Here is a 19,497-nt window from a genome sequence, read left to right as displayed (position 1 = left end):
ATCTGGTGAATTAATATAATGATATCACTTTTGCTTTTATAACACTAAAAGCACCACTGACATACTGACTTTAAATACATGGATCCATTGCTTTTTATAGCATCACTGCTATATGGAAACCCCTCGTGCTGCGTTTACGTCAGTTTGCAAAGGCGGAAATTCGACTTTTCGACCTAACCATATCCTATTACTTCCCACCTCAGTATGAAAATATGTAACCTACATATTATGTAGGCTACATTATCTTATAAAGCTCACACTGAGGTGGGAAATTGTGCCTGCGATGTAGTGTGTATAAGTCATTCAGTAGTTTTGGATAAGATAAATAAGTAAACATACATTAAAAAGGGTAGGCTACATTTATTATCAGATTTCTGACCTCAGGGTTTCTTTAGCTCCAGTTTGGTTTCCCACAAGACACCCACTTTTTTGTGGGATAAAAAAGTGGGTTTTTCTTGCATAATGGAATTGATCATTCTTTTAAATTTCACATATACACATAAAAAGTGCATTCATACTCTATATGTCCACATCTGCCCTCAAGAAAGTCATGAAAAATAAACAAAAGTTCCAGTACATATATAACAAGTCGCGGTAAAATATTATTTATTACAAACCACTCTTTAAGTTCTCACTGTAATGGAAATTTGCACAAACATTTGCCTCTGAAATGTGGTGGAGCAGAAGTATAAAAAAGTAACATGGAAAAACACAGGTAAAATGAATACACCTTAAAAATGTGCTCAAGTCCAATTTCTTAAGTTACTATCTACCACTGGAAGAAGACGTAGAGGGTGTCATACAGTGTACTTTGATATTAGATACAAAAATGTAAAACACATAATTCATTTTGATCCAAACTCTCTCTGAAGATTAGAATCAGAATTACTGTATTGATCCATGGAGCGAAATCCTTTTGTTACAAGCTTCTGAGATTTAAAGCATGAAAATGACAAGATAACAAAGATTGGGTATGTAGACCCACCCACCCTCTTCCCCCAATACTATGTCTAGCACCACTTGCAGGAAGGCCGACATTTGCCATTGCTTTATTGAATATTATACAGAACACTGTTATAGCCAGGGGTAATATAGGTATATGAATGATACACACAAAAAGTATGTACATATTAATTAAATAAAAATCTGACCCAAATAGAATTTGTTTTCAATGCCTTTTGGTTTTCCAGCCCTTCAATAGTGGTGTTATATTGATACAGTTTGTGCAAAACGTGTGAAACTTGGTTTGGAGTTTTTTTTTTTTAATGAATGTGAAATGTACTTAAAAATATAATGAGTTGTACAAAAAAAAAGACGTCTTTTTCATTCTTATTGCCCTCAAAGCAAATTAAAATGTCTTTTTCTTGCAGCTGGATCGTGTGTCCGGTTTTCCTTCTAATATGATTTTGTCCATCCAACCAAAACACTTTTATGTACCTACATATGTACAGTGATAAAACAAATGTGAGATAGTTTGTCATCCATACCACAAAAAAGTACAGGAGTATTCAATATAAATCAGGAAAGCAGCAAGTGTAGTTGTTGTCCTGGCACTGGCAGTGAAATTGTTAAAGAAGTTTATTTTTCCCACATCACCTGAATGTGTCAGTGGTGCAGGTGGCTCAGGGCGTGGCCTCATCTCCACCGGACGGGTCTCTCTCTGCTGCTCCGTCGGCGCATGCGTGGGACGGAAAAGTGCGTTTTAGAATGATTACTGGTGTCCAGCGGAGGGACAGATTATACGGCTCTACACAACTGTTGTTTTAATCCCCTGGGCGAGGAGATTTAGCAAAGAAAAAACAGTGGCTTTAAACCCAGCAGCCATATTGTATGGAAAAACGACGGAAAGACTCCTGTTTTGAGAAAAAAGTCGGTTTTTCTCAAACACCTTTGTCAGGACTTTTGGGGAGTTTAATTTTCTTTCTAACTGGCGGTGGGTTTGTGCCCGGACAGCTAGCCTGCCAGCTGGCTGAGGGGTGAAGGGGAGATTTTGACTTGTTTTTGACCCGATTTACACAACATTGTGTTTATCGCCTTGGTGTAAAAGTGATAAATTAACCGCGTGCAAGATGAAGGATCGATTGGAGCAACTTAAAGCGGTAAGTGTTGTCCAGGAAATGTTAAATTTGCTTCCAGTTTTTTTTTGTTGTCTCTGTAGTATCTGTACGCTTTGAAAACACACCAAATAATGATAAGATGTGTAAAAACATCTTTTAGCCTACATTTTGCACTTTTAGTTGATGGTAAGATAATATCAATTTGAGACTGTGTTGTACAAATGATGACATAATAGTGATGGGTGTATGTAGGAGAACTGCAGGTTGGTAAGGGTGATGAAATGGGGATGTAGAAGTGGTTCAGTTTTATATCATTTTCTTTCCATCTCTTTTCATTCATGTTCTTGATGTGTGACCTGAGAGATGAGTGTCACAGATGTAGACCTGTGCACATGAAATAGCAGACTAGTCATTCAATTTTTGCCATTAAAGCTGAGATGATAAATTGATTGATCATTTAGCTTATTGACAGTGCTTTCTTCAGGTTTCTATCAGAGGATGTATATGGTTGGTTTTTGGCCTGACTGGTGGATAAACAAGAAATATGAAGATGTCTGTTTGAGCTTTGTGTTTTAAACAGTTTTTAGACCAAATGATTAAGTTTTGGAATCAAATGATTGACTAATCGATGAAGAAAATATTACAATTTAAAGTCCCAGTTGCCATCACTTCTAAAGCTCTATTAAACCATCGAGAATGAAACAAATGTGGTCAAAGTAGAAAGTTTAAAGTGGCTACTAGACCATCACAGTCAGATTATAATGTATATCAAACTGAACCACAACCTGTTCTGTTTTCTCCCTTATGAGAGTAAATGCCAGTGAGTGCACTTGCGAGGCGAGGCCTTGATCCAAATGTAACCCAAGTCTGGATGTGTCGCTATAGCTACCTGAAACTGCTGGCCAAATATTTGCTATGCTTAAAGTTGCTGTAGGCCACTGTGCCCCCCCTCACACACACACACACACACACCCAAGGCGCCTGTATCTTACACAGCTGGCTCCTTTTTGAAAGAAGTGCAGATAGCAAGTGAAATAGGTCAAGCATTTGGGGGAGGTTGAAAACATTACATTAAAACCAGTAAAGCCACTGTACATAACAGGTCTATTGTCATGGCTTCTCTCCTAACTACTTTTTCCACCATGTCTCTTTATCTCTTGACCTTATCCACATCCACACCCGCCCTCCACCTTTATTTTCCTACTTGAATTCACTCTAATGTTTAACTTTCTGGCTGTAATTCAGGCTGTATATTGGTGCGTGTTTATTGGGTGGAGGGCACATGTTCATGTGATCTCATGCCACTAGTGTGATAACGTCAGCTGACTTACTGTGTGTGGACGAGGAGGAGTATAGTTTGGGAAAGAGGAGCAACAGGAAACCAGGACAGTGGCTTAAACTGGAGCCTGAGGCTTTATGCTGCACGCTGTTAGTTAGCTGTTTGCATACAGCCACCCGTTCAAACCGTTTTCAACAAAAAATAGCCCGGCAAATTTTAAAATGACTCGAAAATGACATCAGGTTGGACAACAGAAGATGCGTAACATTTGGGTCAACACTTTTCTTAGACTTAATGCAAATAGCTATTTGTTAATTGCAGGCAGCCATATTAAACCCCAACGCCAACATGACCGCAGTTCCTTATTCAGCCTTTCAGTTCCATTTCCCTCATAGTATTTTCAAATGTAGTTTCAGTCAAAACCATATCCTCTCTAGTTATGTGTGTACAGTGTTTCCCCTTCATGAGCCAATAACTGCATCACCGCTCTGCAGCACGTGGCTCAGATATCAGTGGATCACTGAATGGGGGGAAATTGTAATAGCAGTAACATGGCTTCTTCTGTGGCACATCATGGAGATTTTAAATCCCTTGTCAGATTTCACCATTGCATTAACACAAGTCCTGATGGAGTGTTTTGGCTTCTGTCACCGTGCTGCTGTAAATCTGACCCCTAGCTTCCTGTCGCGCTGTGGTGAGAGTTAACAGCTCACGTTCTAATTCACCCAGTGGGAAAATGTAGCACACAGGGCTGAAAATTTTTTTTTTCTCAATGAAAGACATAGCTGAATCCTTTACTTGATTTTAAGAGGTTTGTTGCATAAGATGTAAAAAATGACCAACACTCTAGAGGTATTCTCGTTACTGACATTAAAGGGATAGTTCAACATTTTGGCAAATTGGCCCATTGCCATAATCGCTATAGTCATAGCAGTAGGTTTGTTACCTTTAATTGTCGTTGTAAGCTATTTTTAGAATGGCAGAGCAGAGCCGCGAGCTGCTCAGAGCTACACTACAAAGGCTAAAGGAATTTCTTGGTTTCCCTCATCAAACTCATCAAATACACAATCCAAAAACTCCAAAACGCTGTCGTGGACAAGTTGTGACCTGCACATTGACCACGCTATGAGATAATAATGGGACAGAGTTGTTTTAGAGGTAAATTCATGCAAAACCGCCGATGTGCGTGGGACAGTTTTTCAGCAAACAGACTCTGTGTTTACCTCAAAAACGGCTCAGTTTCATAACGTTCCATTATTATCTCATAGCGTGGTGAATGTGCAGGTCACAACTTGTCCACGGAAGCGTTTTGGAGTTGTTGGATTGTGTATTTGATGAGTTTGATGATGAGGGAAACCAAGAAATCCCATGAGCCTCCGTAGCATAGCTCTGAGCAGCTCACGGCTCTGCTCCACCGTTCTAAAAATAGCTTGCACCAACAATTAAAGGTAACGAACCTACTGCTATGACTATAGCGATTATGGCAATGGGCCAAAATGTTGAACTATCCCTTTAACACTGCTAACAGTTTGACATTTAAGCTTGAGGAATGAATTAAAACCTGTTTCTAAATACTTTTCCTTCTATTTACTTCTTCTTTCTATAGATTGATCCACAAATGTACACAATTATTGTTGTATTTTACACAACTGCCTCTCAGCTCAGTGTAGTCCTTCTCAACCCCGAAGTGCTGCTGGTGTTTGGTTGAAAGTGTTACAGCCGGTACTATTACATCATTTATGATCCTCAGAGACAAAGTCTGCAGGGTTGTCACCTCTCAGTTACTTTGAGAAGACGGAGTCATGGGAAAGATAAGTGAGCCAGAGGGTTGGACGTCAAGGGCTGTGATTGGTGTCACGGGCCCTTTTGTGTACATAGGTTTGTGCACGAAAATGAGTCACGGAGGTTTCGACTCCCAGACATATTGTCTGTGTGAATGCGTGTGCTCAAATTTATTTTGCCACGCGGATGTAGAGGCTGATGGGACAAGCTCGGCCTTTCATGTATGTGTCCTCTTAGTGCTTTGTCTGTCCAACCATGGGTTTGATCCCTCTTTACTGCGGTTTCACATTTGATCCGACCGTCCAGAAAGATCAGGTGAAAAGAGTTTTGTAACTGGACCTTCAATGAAAAAGTGTGTTAAGAGAGTTTGATGAGCTGCTACAGCAAAAAAAAAAAAGTCTGTTTAGTCATGAACTTATTATGCAACATGACAAACGGTGAATATTTGCATGCAGAATAAGCTTAATTAAATGTTTTGAATAAGATGAACAAGCCTGCGTGGCTGGGGTGACAGATCCATTACTCATGTTCAGCATGAATGAATGGTGTTTTCTTCTATTAGGGTCAAGTAGTTCAAAGATTATCTGGTGTTTATTCTATAATGGCACAGTCTTCATGTAGCTAAGCATGAGATTATAGCATTTTCTCCCTTTTGGTCCAACAAGAGAAAATCTAATTTGCTGCGGCATGGTTCGCTCTGTCAGTCAATATTTTGGCATTAAATCTACTTTGTTCACTATTTATATACTATTTGTTTTTCAAAAGAGGATGATGAGGTGTGTTTGTGTGTCTGTCTTCCTTTCCTCTTGGTATTAGACAGTAAACTGTAAAATACCGGTTAATATTTATCTAGTTTTATGGCGCACAAACATTGCACGTGTCACAGCTGCAGCTAGTCATGAAGGTTAGGAGATTACACTGTGTATTACTCTGACTTACACTTCCTTACATTACTTTTAGGGCCCATGCAGTGAGCAGAAGCATTGTGAGGTTAATGTGTTCTGAATAACCTTTTGATTCAAGATAATAATGGAGTTTGTCGTTGGGTTTCTCACAGTGATACGTGTCTCTAAGTTGAGTCATAAGTGAGTTTAACAAGAAATGTTGTAAACGTTTTCTTCATAACATAGACAAGGCCACTGTCTCTGACTGTTATCAACAGTGCCCGATTTTTACGCAAAAGCATGTGTGTGTGGGATGATTGTTTGCACACATCAGTCCCTTTCCCCTTATTTTTGCTGAACAAGAGACACTGGAAGGAAGTGAGTGCACGTTCTTATCTCTCTACTGCAGAAACACTGTGTGAGCGAGCATAATGTGTGTGGGCCACAGTGGTGTATTTGATGAATAACTCAGTGAGAGATTCAAAAACACGCTGTGTGTGTGTGTGTGTGTGTGTGTGTGTCCAGGCAAGTCTGTGTTCACACAAGTGTTGTTAGTTACAGCAGGCTGAACCAAATAGTCCTGGCTCCATTTGCAAGTCAAATTTTGAGATGAGGGGTGGAAAGTTAAAGACAGCCTACAACTCGTTTGAACAGCTGCAGTAAATGTTTACGTCCATCAGGGCAGTAAATCTAGAGCAATACCACTATGACGAAGAGACACCACCAATCATCATATTTGAGAGGGAGGAGCCATTAGTGTTGTTTGAAAAACTAGCCTCGTCACCAGGTTCATCATACAGAGTGGAGAAGAGCCGAATTTTGTCTGTGGTCTGGTTCCGGTCTTAGGAGCGGAAAATCACCAAATTCACCAAAGTAAAAGTGTTCATCAACATAAAACGTATAAAATAGACAATAACTTCTTGTAATACAATTAAATACAATAAAAGAAAAGGGTTAACTTAATGGCTTAATGGGATTTTCTTGTAAATTATATTCCTTAAATTAAAAAGCTTCGCCGCATTTTATTCACTTGGTGCTTTTATTTTGACGGAAAGGCCTGTCTCTCTCGCCCTGGTTCCGGTTGCTTACCAAAACAGCGAGTAAAAGGCCCCAGACTATTGAAAAACAACAAAATGAATCAATTTAGAGCTGCAACAACTATAGTCAGATAATCCTATAGTTGATTTTCACAAACTGAATCTGAAACCGCAAAATGCTTCCAGAAGGTTCAAGCTTCTCAAATGTGACCATTTGCTGTTTGTTTAAACTGTGTCAGAGCAAAAAAGACACAAGAGTTGTCCCTGAGAAAGTATCTTTGCCTTTTGTTTCACTATTGTTTTACCTTTTACGGACTCAACAACAAATAGAGAAAACAATATTTAGTTGCAGCCCTAAATAAATGATAAAAACTGACCACTCTGCTGTAGCGTAGCTGTAACTTCTGGTTCCTCTTAAAATGATTGTATTTTGTGACGCAATAACAAAACCATGGAAGGGCATAAATGAAAAAATGATATTTCTCTTGTAGCGTATATTATATCAAGTGTTTTGTGCTGGTATTGACTGAGATTAGCAGTTTAGACACTGAGGCTGAGGTGTTGTGACAGTGCAGGGGAAGCTGACAGGTGTGTTGGCTGACACACTCCATGCTTTGGCTTTGGTCCAGGTGGATCCAGGAAAACACACCTGTCTTCCTTCGGGAAAGTTAGGTGCTCACACTCTCGGTCACTCATTAAATATAAAGTAGTGTAAACGCATCAGGCTGTAAATGCAGTAGTAATTAAAAAGGAGGGGAAGTAATTGAACATGTTGGTCCCTTTTTTTTCTGTCTCACACTGTCCCAGCTTGGCTCTGATGTCTGTTTACACTGCACTTTAGCTGTGGTTTCTTGAAGTCAATTGGAAACTGGTTCAGTCCTCCACCGTGTAAATATTCACCAATGCCGAGCTCTTTGTGAACAACTGAGCTGCACTGGCCTTTGTTTACCGACTTTGACATGTTTATGACATCAGCAGAGCTTGGTTTTCTGATGTATTTATTGGGCGTGGGCTTGATGGTAGGCAGAGTGTTTCATGTGGACATATCATGTTGAGATCGTAACGAGGAAGCTGGTTGATAAGTATGACCCTGTCGCTTGTGGTTTTAAATGTAGGTTACCCACCCTGTTGACAAAAACATTTCTGGGAAAGACTTTGTAAATGTATGCCTCTGCATCATCGAGGGCTAATCTTTTCTGATTGTCTGTCCCGTTCTCATGAATGTGATATGTGAAGAACACCTCGAGGGAGTTTCACTTAAAGCAGATATCAGTGGAATGTTTTTGTTAATATAAGTCCTAAATAGTCCTATTTTCCGTCAGCAATCACTTACATGAAGTATTTCAGCCTAAACACGAGTCTCTCCGTCACTCTGCTCTGCTGTAACCCGAGGAGAAAATTTTCCTTGTGGGATACAAGTGTTATCCAATGAGGGGAGAGAACGGCATGAAGGGCTGTGTGTGCAGCCAAGGGATGCGCGTGAATGTGGTGACGTAGCACGAGGACCAATTGATGCCTGACAAGGGCGGGGGCTGCTAACTCATGGTGCGTTCAAGGAAACTCGTACTTTGTGTTTTTCCTTCCTGTGAAGTCATACCAGTTCGATCTGGTACGAGTTCACGGGTCGGAAGTTACGAGTGGCCGTTATAGGGAACTTTCACAGACAACAGGACGGTAAAAACACGAGCTACGGGTTACCTGGAACGCTACCAAGTCGTAGTTGTGACTTGAAGCTGTAACTTACGGTTTCAAAAGCCTGCCTTGAATGCAGCATTAGCCGAAACGGCCGTGCCACTGATATCTGCTTTAAATTAATCATAAGGTTCATTTGCGCTCGTTGCTCGAGGATGATTAGCTACATCTTGGTGGTCAAAGGTCAAATATCAAGGTTACCTCATGTTCTTGTGAATGCGATCTATCAGGAACACCCTGAGGAAATTAAAGGGATAGTTCAACATGTTGGCAAATTGGCCCATTGCCATAATCGCTATAGTCATAGCAGTAGGTTTGTTACCTTTAATTGTCGGTGTAAGCTATTTTTAGAACGGTGGAGCAGAGCCGCGAGCTGCTCAGAGCTACACAACAGAGGCTAGTGGGATTTCTTGGTTTCCCGCATCAAACTCATCAAATACACAATCCAACAACTCCAAAACGCTTTCGTGGAAAAGTTGTGAGCTGCACATCATCACCACGCTATGAGATAATAATGGAACGTTACGAGACAGAGTTGTTTTAGAGGGAAATTCATGCAAAACCGCTGGTGCGCATTGCGTTCAGGGACAGTTTTTCATCAAGCAGTCTCTGTATTTACCTTGAAAACGGCTCTGTCTCGTAACGTTCCATTATTATCTAATAGCGTGGTGAATGTGCAGGTCACAACTTGTCCATGACAGCGTTTTGGACTTTTTGGATTGTGTATTTGATGAGTTTGAAGAGGGAAACCAAGAAATCCCATAGCCTCCCATAGCTTAGCTCTGAGCAGCTCGCGGCTCTGCTCCACCGTTCTAAAAATAGCTTGCACTGACAAATAAAGGTAACGAACCTACTGCTATGACTATAGTGATTATGGCAAGGGGCCTATTTGCTAAAATGTTGAACTATCCCTTTAAACTATATCCAGTACAAACAGTCACTGTGATTCAAGGATGAGCTGATAAAAATGCTAAATTTGGACACAATTTAACACAGATGACTAACAGGATAAAATGATACAGACATTCGATATCCAAGTGGTCAAAGGTCAACTTCACTTTGACATCATGATGTTTCCGCAAAAACACTTGTGGCCATTATTCAATGCTGTGACTCATGAACAGGAGTTCCAGTTTGTTTGATGATGTGACTATTGTGACAATATTGATTATTTTGAGGATAATAATGGCGGTGGGCGGTGGCTGTGTGTTTTCTAGAGAATTAGGACTATGGCTGCCTTTTACTGTAGCTGCTTCTTGTGCCTCCATAGCACAGGATGTTGGACAAAAGAAGATATTCTGCCATTTCCAACGTGTCCATACCACAGGATGTTGATAACTGTGCAGTTTTTTTTAGAGTTGGCCACATTTGTATCTTTGTTTCCTTATTTTCATTCTTTCATTCTTTAATTGGCTGGCTTCACCTAATTCTGCCCATGTTGTCTGCATTGTATATAAAGGAACAGGATGCCTCTGTAATTGTTACCAACATCATTCTGCATTTTTATCAGGGTGTAGGCTCACAGAAAACATAGTTTAGTACTTAGCAGTGAAAAAAAATGCCCATACAGCAGCTGGGTTGTTTTATCAAGCTTTTATCAGCAAAGCACTACAAGAGACATGGAAGAAGGCATTATTAAAAGAGTAGAATAAAACAGAGGATGAATAAACAACGGACATAAATCGCAGCACAGGAACACACAGTTGTTTTTCTGCCGTTACCCTGGTAAACACAATGAACATCTGAGTGAACCTTTAATCCCGAGGTGTTGATGACATGATGATTGCGAGCTGAGAAGAGAGAAGCATCTAATACCCCTAACACGCTCTCTCCGGCCAGCTGGGCCCACTGGTATTAGTCTGATACAGTCTTTACCTTTGTGTTTTCTCAGACGTGTGATCAAGATGACGAGGAGGTGGAGATCGCTATTGACAACGCAGCCTTTATGGACGAGTTCTTCTCTCAGGTGACTCCTGCTGTCCTTGCATTGATGTGTGGGCACTGGGCAGCTTTTTTCTTCTTTTCATTTAAAAAAAAAAAAAAAGTAATCTAATTTTTGCACATTCTTTTTCTAACGTCATATCTTTTGAATGTATTTTTCAGATTGAAGACATCAGAAACAGTATTGATAAAATCGATGAGAATGTGGCCGAGGTCAAAAAGCTGTACTCGGTCATCCTGTCTGCTCCCACTTCAGATCAGAGTAAGATGCCACCGACAGCTTTTCTTCCTGTACCTGTGCCCGTTTCTCTCTGCTGATCATATTACGCACCTACTGGGTTTTAATTAGGATTTTTTTTTCTTACCTCAATTTTTAATAATGTTTCTCCTTTGTAAGATGTGGTTGCAATTTTTGTGAACGGAATTTAATCGAGTCAGACTATTTCTAAGAAGAACTGGAAATTATTCTGGAAAACGTCTCTTTTTTTTCAACATTGTAAAGATATCTCATCTTAATTGATTTGAAAATGTCAGAGCATCATGTAAGATAATAATTTGATATGATTTATTTACTGTATATTATCTCTTCCTTCCCAGAAACACAGGATGACCTGGAGGCCATCACCAACGACATTAAGAAGATGGCCAACAATGCAAGAAACAAACTCAAGAGTGAGTCGGCCTCCTTCTACCACACTCATCAGCTGCCCTGTCGGGGCAGTGGGGATGTTTTTCGTGGATTTAATGTGATGTGCTATGCGTGTTGATTTCAAGGTGAAATCTTTGTGTTGGTTTGATTTCCAGCCATCGAGAGGAACCTGGAGTCCGAGGAGCAGGAGAGGGTGTCGGCTGACATGCGGATACGTAAATCACAGGTAAATGATCTGCGTGTCTTGAGTTTCAGGTGACCTTTGGGTGACGTAGGAAATTGTTCTTATGCCGAATGTAAAGATGAAGTTTTCCCGATGTGCTGATGTTAAAGTCTGTTGGCGTTATCAACCAGCAATTGATAACTGCTGTGGTAATTCTACTTTGTCCTGTCATCTCCCAGCATGCAGTGCTGTCCAGGAAGTTTGTTGAGGTCATGACAAAGTATAATGAAGCCCAGGTGGACTTCAGGGAGAGGAGTAAAGGACGTATTCAGAGACAGCTAGAGATTAGTGAGTGACACCCACACACACAGATATTACACTAAGTCATGTGATGGCCCCATAATATTCATTGTCATTTCTTCTTTTCTCTTCTTTTCCAGCCGGAAAAGCAACAACAGATGACGAACTGGAGGAGATGTTGGAGAGTGGTAATGCTGCTGTGTTCACTGCAGGGGTAAGTGCATGTGTGTTTGTGTGTTTGTGTGTTTGTCGGTACCTCAGCATTTGCCCTGACACTGCTCATGATGTGTCAAAGTTGTCAGTTGCTCAGTTCAACTCAAAAAGCCTCATATCGACAGGTTAAAGATTAGCTGTGCTTGACCCTGTTGGGCTCAAAGTCAGTTTGCTTTCTCGTAGCCTCTTGAGTCGTCTTGCCTTATGTAACAACCAAATGATCCTTCTTTAAAGACAAAACAAAAACAAATGCAAAGACAAGGGAAAATCCTGGGGAGTTTTAGTTTACTTCCCAGCAAGGATGCATAACATTTGGACTGAGCAGTGAGAAAAAATTAGATGCTCAAACACAATCTGCAAGATTGACACATTATGACAGAGAACATTGTGTTGTATTGTTTCGAGCTCCATGAAACAGTTGGTATAATGGGCACAGAGTGTATTTCTATTTGTTCTGTTCCCAGAACAGCTTGTGAAGAATGCCATGCTCAAGGACACACGGTTTAACTTGACTTTCTCAGATTTGATAACAACTAAATGCCTTTTCAACCAGACCTGAGTAAGATACCATAAATGTAAATACAAAGGGTGAGTCATACTAAAAGAACTATTTGTGGAAGCTGGGCACTGACCTGGTTTTAATTTAGACAGGATAAAAACCATATTATGTTAACTGATTAGGAGAATAGGGGCCTTGAAATGATCTCTGTCCTACAGACTCTCCTGTTTTTCCTACTGTAGTGCACTCCTTGAATATGTTGAAGTGACTAATTATGTATGATGCTAGTTATCTGACATAGGATCACACTGGAAGGCTGTATAGCTTTAACTAAAATCTGTGTTGGTCACTGAGTTAAGACTGGACGGTAGGTTTTATTTAATGAACGTTTTAACACCAGTGACACTGCTCATTGTATGTATCCGATCAATTTCTTTGTATTCCCTAATTTGTTGCATCCCGTTTTCAGACTGAGATGTGATGGCGAGACATGTGTGTGTATGCGTCTGTGTCTGAGATCCTGTGTGGTAACAATAAGACTTCTCTCCACAGATCGTGGACTCTGGGATCTCTAAACAAGCCCTGAGCGAGATCGAATCCAGACACAAAGACATCGTCCGTCTGGAAAGTAGCATCAAGGAGCTGCACGATATGTTCGTAGACATCGCCATGCTGGTGGAGAGCCAGGTACACTTCTCCTCTCTTTCCATCAATCAGACCATCCTTTTTGTCCACCCATCAGTCACCTTCTCGTTTATTCACTCTTTGCATTCGCCTAAAACTTCTTTCCATGGCTTTGTGTTTCCATTCAACTCTTTTCTCCTGTTTATGTCTCTTCCTATCACTGCTGTGGTCTGACCATCGATCTGCATCCACCTCTGTTTCCTCTTTTCCAGCTCTCTGCCTTTCTCACACCTCTCTTTACTTTCTTCTGCCACCGTCTCCTCCATCTCATCACCCACCCGACATTGATGGAATCAACACCAACTTAGTAAGATGTACAAATTAAAACATCAACGCAGACACCAGAGGAGATTTAACACTAGAATCAGTACAAACGCACATATTGTTGATCAGTGTGTATACGCGTACATACGTATAACCACATATTTCTTGCTGCTTGTTGCACCATGCTTTCTGAGGGAAAGGCTTGTTGGAGGTAAGGGGCCGTTGCACTGTTTTGTTTTGTTTTTTTGTGAATTTTATGCCCAATTTTTTATTTTCTGTGAAGTTTATATTTGTGTTTGGAAAAGCTTTTAAAATATAATCCAACTTTATCATAAATTGGAATGATGTGCCCATGAAATTACCCTCGCATTAAAAACAATAACGAAACCCATGGATTCATTTTGAAACGGTCATAAGCTTCACTTATGTAACAGTAAAGCTTTTGACAATTTAATGATATTGGTCAAGATTTTTTTTTTATATAGACTATATGAAACCATGTGTGTTACTGTATGTCTGCTGTCTTTTTCTTTTACTTGTAATTGTTGCTCTGTATCTCACTGTATCTTACCGGTTGTTTTTCAGGGTGACATTGTAGACAACATAGAGCAGAATGTATCTAAGTCAGTGGACCACATAACAGAGGCAAGAGAACAGACCAAAAAAGCTGTAAGGTACCAGACCAAAGCACGCAAGGTAATGTATTTCAGCCAACTGCTGCCCCACTTCTGTGACCTCTCCCTCATTTTTTTCTGCTTATTTCATAGACACACTAAGTTATTTCTCAATCTCTGACACCTTCAAAACACAGCGTGCGCACTGCGCAGACAGATCTCAGTCCTTCGCCCTGAGTGCACATTGCCAGTCACCCGCAACTGCTTTTGATTTCCGTTTCTCTGTCTCTCTATTATTTGTCACTTTTCTTTTTTGTTACTTTTTTTTTCTCACCTCCAACACCACATCCCACGTCAGGGTGGAATGATTGACAGGATTGAGAGCAACATGGACCAATCAGTGGGCTTTGTGGAGAGGGCTGTAGCAGACACTAAGAAAGCTGCAAAGTTTCAGCAAGAGGCTCGCCGTGTGAGTGACCGTGGTCAAGAACGGCAGTCCGGTTTCCCAAAAGCGACAGAAACAGATTTATTTTATTGCTTAAAATCAGTGGCAGTCAATGTTAAATACATACAGTACCAAGAAGAGGAAATTAGACTAAATTGGAGATCACAGGACAAAGACCTTGTCCGATTCAAGTTCACAAACTGCACTGCAATTTGGTTAAGTGTACCTGGAACATCATACTGCTGAAACTGTGTAGATGTATAGATGCACTTTAGGATAACAGTGGTTCAGACAGAGAATAACATGGTTCACTAATTCATTTTGATGGGACCTGTGTAATTGCTAGAGCACAATGAGATCTAAGTTGTCAGCCAGCCAAGAACATGCAAGGACACAGTCCTGGTTCTCTGCAACGATAAAATCTATTCATACAGTTTGCTTTGAGATCGTTACAATGGAAAGTAAAATAATCACTGTAAAAAATAAAAAGTGTTCCAGTGCCTTGTGCTTCTCAGCCCTCAGACTCTTGGATCATTCCTCAAACAGTGGATGGAATTCCATTATCTCAGAAATACTTGAAACAACATGCCTCCACCGCCCTTCGCAGTTCAGATCTAGTGTTAAACCCAGTGAGGAGGCCGATATGAAAAGTGCTTTAATTACAGAAAGCTTTTGGGAAACCTGCCTGACAACATGGAGACCATCCCCACCATCAAAACCCTTTTTTCGACCCGTTAAATGTGACACCTCCCCCAACTCTCCTCTCCTCGCCACTGTGACCTGCCCAACACCAAATACCCAGAATCAAGACCCCGCCCCCCTTGCAACACACACACACAAACATGACATACACACTCACAAGATCTTTTCTCCTTCTTCTCTCTCTTCAGCTTTTACTTTAACTTTCTCTTTGTTTACAGTGTGTCTATGACCACTGCATCATTCTTTTAAATCTTTGGATGTACATGAAGACATTGTTTGTTGGCCCCTGGCTGTTTAAGTGTGAAAATAACTTTTGTATTGACATGTTAGCATAAAGTCAACATTGTGCTGCCAAAAGAAAACAGGTTTATCAGCTACTAATGCAGAGAGTTGGTGGTTACCAAGCTACGAGGAGAGATTTTATGATATTTGATGCAGCCTTTGTTTCCATACACTGTACATGTTCCCTCATGAATAACTAACACAAAGACTACTGTATGTGAGACACAGTATTAGGTGCTGTAACGGTTAAGGTTTTACCGAACTTATCGTTTCCCACTGAGGACGATCCTGACGGTGTATGTGCTTGGCTGTCTCCAACAGAAAACGGTGATTTTAGTGGTGGTTGTGGTGGTCTTGCTGGCCTTACTAGCTCTCATTATCGGGTTGTCAGTGGGACTGAAGTGAAGCCGATGAGCTGATCTGAGTAAGAGGAGAGCTGAGGGTGAGTAACTCTGGAGCAAATAACCGCCGTAGCGCCACAATGGGTGTGGGTATGATGCATGCTTTTGAGGAGGCTTTGCATGTTCTTTACCTGAGGTTCTGTGTGTGTGTGTGTGTGTGTGTGTGTGTCTGTTTTTTTGTCTTTCTATCCAGTGGGCTTACTTGAGGCGTGTTTGTGTGTATTTAAAGTTCTCTTGGGTGTGTGTTTTTTGCCCAGTTATTCTTCAGCTCTTGCCTCTGGTTACTGCTTAACAAACAAAGCGGTACTTTAGTCTCACACAGTTTGATCTGCGGGCTCATTTCACTTCTCATGTATCCCATCATTAACACTCCCTCTCCCTTTGTGTCTCTGTAGAAGAAGATGATGATGGCGATTATTGGTGCGGTCTTTGTTGTGGCTGTTTTTCATCCTCCTCATCCATCGTCATCCTCAGTCACACTGTAGCAGGAGCTGTGAGCTGCTACCATCATCAGTTTAATCATCGTCATCCTCCACTCCATCCTGTCCTCCATCAGCTGGCCCACCAAAGAAAAGACTGATACTGGTCACTGCAGATGGACATGATAATATTTCACCCACAGATAATCAACTTTGAACTTTACCAAGTCTTTGTAACCAGTAGAGGAAGGCTTGGTGTTACATTTCAGAGCTGGAAAAAAAGGGGACCTACAGGATTTGTGGGCATTAAATCATTCTTTGGGAAATTTGAAATGCTTTTTTTTTTTTTTTTTTTACCAATGGCACCTGAAGCATCCTTCCTGGTCTGCGTGGGTTTATTTGACTCTCAGAAAGCTTGGACAGTTTGAGGATGCTCCGCTGTAAATGAGGAAATGAGACAAAGCTGACATGAAGTACAACTATTGTGTCGGAGGCGAAAAGGGAATTGAAAAGTAACTGATCATAATATCTCCTGTGTCACTAAACGTTTCATTGTTCAATATCCAGAGCCAAAGAATCAGCCTGGGAGTATTTATTTTACTGTCCAGCGACTCGGACCATTTTGAAGCACATCACCTCCCTTATCTTTATTTCTTGCCTTTATGAGCCTTGACACATGTTGTGATTGTAAAGCTAGCTACTGTATGTTCACTGTCATGGGATTTTCTTTGTTTGAGAGAGTTCTTGCACTTTCACATAAAAAAAAGGTCTAATTTATCAAATGAAGCTGAGATAATCAGGCGAATAGCAGAATTTAATATACTCTTGTGTTATCAGTATCAAAGCCGGAATATGACTCGGCTCTGTAACCTGAAAAAGGGCCAGTGTGCCCGTTTAAAGGTTCTTCAACTCAGAGAGCACACTGGCTCTGATTTAAAGCGTGTGAAGGGTTTTACTCATGGATGTGCATTTTATGGACAAGGCAGAGCTCAGATAAACAAAAAAATAAAAAGGGTAAAGCCCCGGAGGATGAACACACATTTCCTGCTTAAAGATTTATATGAACACTGCGGAGACCTAGCTTGTTTCTGAAAAAAAGCAGAAGTGGTTTTTGAATTTATTCTACATTTTTGATTGATTGTTAATAACGTAACACATACAGGATATGGTCTCAATGGCTGGAGGCTCTTTAACCAGATACATTTCCTGCCAGATATTTGGTCTCATTTCTAATGTCAAAATGCACTCAGTTTATTGAGGCTGTAATTTCTAGTCTGAAGTAGTTTAATTTCGGTCGATTACCATCACTTCTCTAGGCCTGTTATTTTCTTAGTAGAAATAATCTGTCACAATCAATTGACCCACAGTGCACATAATGTCGCCCTTTTGCTTTAATTAAGTAATTAAAGCAGGTGATTTTAGCTGTGTAAGTACTGTTAGGGTTAGAGATACAATTTCTACCATTCATGTGATATTATTCAATTTAATCAATAGCTATTGACCACAGCAGGGGTTTTGTAGCACAATAACATACTTTGTAAAATGTCCATAGCGTTGTGAGAGCCACCATTGTCTTGAATGGCCTGAATGGTGCATTTAATTGTCTGGTTGTGCTGGAGGCACTTGAGATTGAGAGGCCTCCAGCCGGATCGCTGGACCAATCCAGTCTGCTCTTTTGGCTTCTGTCCACAAATGTTTAATCCTGATGCTTCTCTTCAAACCGTGTGCTCCTGCAGTAAGAGATGAAGGAGGAAAGTGAGTCTGTTGTAGATGTTTAACTTAAGTGCCAATGATTATAACGGAGATTAAAGATTTTATGTTTTTTAAAAGCTGGTTTGAAGAGTTTTATTACAGTAATGTTTCCTTTCCTGTTGAATTTTAAACTTATTTTCATGACCGAATATTATATTGATCTGTTGTGTGTTTTTTATTGGACGCTGTAGTCAGCACATTGTTGCTACAGCGTGATGACTACGGTGTTGCAAAGTACAGCTTTTTAAAGAGAGATGTACGTGTAAAAGGAGGTGGTAAGTGTTTCTCTTTGACCTTTCTCTCTCTGCACACACAGACACACACACACACACACACACACACACACACACACACACACACACACACACACACACACACGAGTTCACACACACCCTAACCTCTCTGATCCTCTGTTCTCCTTTTGTCCAGATATTTCCTCAAACTGGTGTGTCTGTGAATGTGAATAATAACACGTGTGTTGTGTTTGGCTGCCATCTGTTTAGACCTGTGAAGTAAAGTCCCAATTCCTGTGATTGTCCGTTGTCTTACTGACGTTTGTTTTGGATCATATCTACAGAAAAAGATGATGATTACATTGTGCTGTGCCATCATTGGGATCGTTGGGTTCTCCTATCTCTACAGCTTCTTCTCGTAAAAAGGTTTTACACAGGTAAAACACAACTCCACTGACCTTTAACATCATGTATTCTCCACTCAATGTTAAAATAACATCCTTGTTCTTGTCTTTGTGTGTTATTTCTAGGCAAACGACTTCCCGAGCTGTCCCACTATTTTTTACCATGACCATATCTTTTAAAAATGGAGAAAAAAAAGATATTAAAAAAGAACCATATCTGCCCTGTGCACTTACCCTTCTGTTAAACATTTGAATTTAAGTTGTTTTCTTGCTGTATGAAGTGTTTGAAAATGTGTTATAAATGTGTAGGTTTTTCTCAGTCTTCTTGTCCACAGCCAAATAGCTCAACAGTGACTTTTAATCAGTTTGGCCCACTCTACAGTCTGCCGCCTCCTGGTGGTACACAGAAGGGATAATTATATGTAGAGAAATTTAAATTAACAGGAAATTATTTCTAAGGGTTCGTTTAAACATAGTAGCCTAATATGCAATCACATGTTTTTTGTGCTATTTTCAAAAGTCCATATATGCACATACAAATAATTATACTCTGGTCATTAATATCCAATGAAGTAGCAGCCTATTTTATGACTTATTTGTTGTCATAATTTTAATAAATGGTGTGTGATGTTGTTGTGTCTGATCTGTGTGCGTCCGTGTTGCTGAAATGCTTGTAAAGGTCTTTGCTGTAACAGCGGCTGTCACTGCTCACTGGCTGTGTGTCAACCCAGTAAAGCCTGTTATGTAATAAAAGATTTCTGTGCGTTGTACCAAGTGCTGGTTATGGCTTTGTCTCTTGCT

General features: G+C 40.4%; 1 protein-coding gene across 3 annotated transcripts; it reads left to right on the top strand.

The window, feature by feature from the left end:
- The first annotated feature begins 1,686 nt into the window (after nt 1-1,686).
- Nucleotides 1,687-19,466, top strand: stx3b (syntaxin 3b). 3 transcript variants are annotated; one of them, XM_085789715.1, is made up of 12 exons: nt 1,705-2,099; nt 10,623-10,697; nt 10,835-10,934; nt 11,270-11,344; nt 11,477-11,547; nt 11,724-11,832; nt 11,925-11,998; nt 13,049-13,183; nt 14,030-14,140; nt 14,417-14,527; nt 18,637-18,729; nt 18,823-18,876. In XM_085789715.1, exons 1-11 carry the CDS (start codon nt 2,070-2,072, stop codon nt 18,712-18,714), a joined length of 969 nt encoding a protein of 322 aa, XP_085645841.1. In that variant the 5' UTR covers nt 1,705-2,069; the 3' UTR covers nt 18,715-18,729; nt 18,823-18,876. The 3 variants fall into 3 exon arrangements, with proteins under 3 accessions (XP_085645840.1, XP_085645839.1, XP_085645841.1); XM_085789714.1 differs by lacking the exon at nt 14,030-14,140 and having other exon boundaries at nt 1,687-2,099; nt 18,823-19,466; XM_085789713.1 differs by lacking the exons at nt 14,417-14,527; nt 18,637-18,729; nt 18,823-18,876 and adding exons at nt 15,809-15,929; nt 16,284-16,506 and having other exon boundaries at nt 1,687-2,099.
- Nucleotides 19,467-19,497: the final 31 nt, after the last annotated feature.

This window comes from Trachurus japonicus, chromosome 10 (genome assembly GCF_045865225.1).
Source record: "Trachurus japonicus isolate A0001 chromosome 10, Traja_1.0".
Classification (NCBI taxonomy): domain Eukaryota; kingdom Metazoa; phylum Chordata; class Actinopteri; order Carangiformes; family Carangidae; genus Trachurus; species Trachurus japonicus.
Note: the sequence above shows the minus strand (reverse complement) of the source record. Positions and strands in the feature narration are given on the sequence as shown.

Coding starts and splice junctions, on each gene's coding strand:
- stx3b (XM_085789715.1), top strand. CDS start 2,070: ATGAAGGATCGATTGGAGCAACTTAAAGCG. Junction 10,698..10,834: donor TGGACGAGTTCTTCTCTCAG/GTGACTCCTGCT, acceptor TGTATTTTTCAG/ATTGAAGACATCAGAAACAG. Junction 11,999..13,048: donor CTGCTGTGTTCACTGCAGGG/GTAAGTGCATGT, acceptor TTCTCTCCACAG/ATCGTGGACTCTGGGATCTC.